Raw genomic sequence first — 2,487 nt, 5'->3', positions numbered from 1 at the left:
ATATTAATTTTTTAATATATTAAATATTTTAATATATGGGTGTTCAAAATAAAGCGTTACAAATTTTTATCTCGGAAACACGGCATTATTGAGAAAAATTGTTCAGATAAAAGTTATAAGTTTCGAAAAAAAAAATCTATTTATTGATCTTATTAGTTTGACTTGGATGGCATCGCCAAGATCACATCGATTTTTTAAAATGAAATCTATTTTATTTGTGATTCCAGAATTTAATAGCCAATGTCGAGAGCTTTCCAAAATACTATAATAGAGTTATTTTTTGAGTACTTTTTTACGATGCTTGAAAATTATTAAAGTATCACCGACGTTAGCACCTAAGGTGTTTGACCGACGGCTAAAATCTCTTAAATGTTGTTCAGGATCATGTCCTGGATATCATTTGTCAAGATCAAAGTCATTGGAGATTATTCCTCTTATTTTCATTTTTGCACTAAAAATTCATTTTTACAACAAAACAATTCAAATATTAACGACCAAATATACGAGTAATACAAGATATTTTATTAAAATCTTAAAATTAATTTAACATATCATTAAAAAGAATATAACAATAGACGTTGTGACTCAGAGTCTTCCTCAATAAATAAAATAAACTATCCTATCTATTTCATTTAACAATATTGCAAATCGAGAATAATTTTTCAAGGGATGAAATAGAGAATATCCTTACAAAATTTAACACATGTTATCAAAGACTTAAATTTACAATTGAGATTGAGGAAAACCGTTGTCTCAATTTTTTGGACATCTCATTAATAAAATCTACAAATAAAATTATTATAAATTAGTTGCATGAAGATACTTTTTCTGGACGTTTCATATTTTTCGAATCATCCACAATGCCAAAAAGTAGAAACTATTTATAGTTTAATTGATCATGCTATTTTATTATCCCATCCATCCTTTTAGGATAGATAATTAAAAGGGGAGGATAATATTAAAAAATGCATAAATTTGTTGATGGACAATGGTGTCTCATTTTGACACGATTAATAAAAGGATAACAAATTTTTCTGTTAATAAATCTAAATTTTTTAATTATGATAAAAAAACAGATGATTGAATTGTAATATCATAAAAAAAGATCTTATAATAATTCTTTATATTAAAGAATTTTCAGATTCAATTACATCGTTATTTAATAAATTAACAACTACTTTCGGATTTAGATCGATAAATAATTTAAACAAAATTAAATAATAAAGTACACAAAAATATTACGGAATCATTTCGAAAAAATCACGTAGTTTATAAAATTAATTGTAAGAACTGATGCATCATACAGGACAATCAAAAAGACAACTGCAAACAAGAGTTAAGGAATATATGAATAATATAAAATTGGATTCATCGAAACATTCAGTAATATCAGAACATATATTAGAACATAATCATTTTTTCGATTGGGAGAACATAAAAATTTTAAATATTGAATATAACTACTACAAAAGATTAATAATAGAAATGATTTATATTAAAGAACAAAAAAACGGTACTAATTGCATTAAAGATACTGAGTTGATCAATGCCTCATATTTTGATATCTTAAAGGAAATTAAAAGATTGTTTTAATGAATGAAATGCAATTCTAATAGAAATAATAAACAGAATACTTTGTGTTTCTCCCACCAATCATTATCGAATATGTATCTATATATTCTCGAAAGCGATAAATAATTTTCACTCTTGTCACTTTTATAACTAAAAAAAGCGTTATTATATATTGAAAATCTAGAAGAAATCGTATTACATCATTAATGTAAGTTTTTGTTTTTTATAAATTTTTGTAGTCAAAATTCCTAATAATTTTAAATTTAATTTGATTTAGACAAGTAATCTTGACATTAGTCTTACACTATCGGACTAAATGAAATTCTCGTCATCAAACGAGAATTAGGTTTTGTAACTTTTAATTATGGGTATTTAAGAATTGACCTGATTCACCATCAATAATCATCAATTGACATGAAAAAATTATTCCCGATTTGCAATATTGTTAAACGAAATATAGGTTTATTTTATTATGTTGAGAAAGACTTTGTGAGTCAAAACATTTATTGTTATATTCTTTTTAATGGTATGTTAAATTAATTTTGAGATTTTAATAAAACATCTTGTATTGCTCGTATACTTGAATTGTTTTGTTGTGTAAATTTCGAGCGTTTTTATATCATTGTATTATTTATTTTTACGTTGTGTAATTAAATATATCTTTCAGAATTACGTGGATTATTATACATTGCATAATTATATCTTTTCTAGTGAGCATGGTTCATATTTCTTATCAAGAATTTGTGTCAGCACCTTTAGTAACTTCCAGGAATGCAAATGATATTAAAACGTCTCATTTATTTTTTCCAAGTATATAAAGATTAAGATATTTCTTCAACTTGTATGTGTACATGCAATTTATTTATGAAGATTTATTTGATTTTTGATATAGTATAGTATATTAATATATATATT

At 24.2% G+C, this 2,487-nt stretch overlaps 1 protein-coding gene across 1 annotated transcript in view; it reads left to right on the top strand.

Annotated features, from left to right (window-relative positions):
• Positions 1–2,239: 2,239 nt before the first annotated feature.
• Positions 2,240–2,487, top strand: part of LOC108691649 (sodium channel protein Nach-like) — a gene marked incomplete at its 5' end in the record, with an annotated part of 3,315 nt that continues 3,067 nt past the window's right edge. Inside the window, 1 exon segment of the mRNA XM_018199500.1 lies at positions 2,240–2,382. Coding sequence (XP_018054989.1) covers positions 2,240–2,382 — 143 coding nt within the window.

Source organism: Atta colombica, unplaced genomic scaffold (assembly GCF_001594045.1).
Source record: "Atta colombica isolate Treedump-2 unplaced genomic scaffold, Acol1.0 scaffold49, whole genome shotgun sequence".
NCBI classification, from domain to species: domain Eukaryota; kingdom Metazoa; phylum Arthropoda; class Insecta; order Hymenoptera; family Formicidae; genus Atta; species Atta colombica.
The sequence above is the reverse complement of the archived record's forward strand: the minus strand, read 5'-3'. Positions and strand labels throughout refer to the sequence as shown.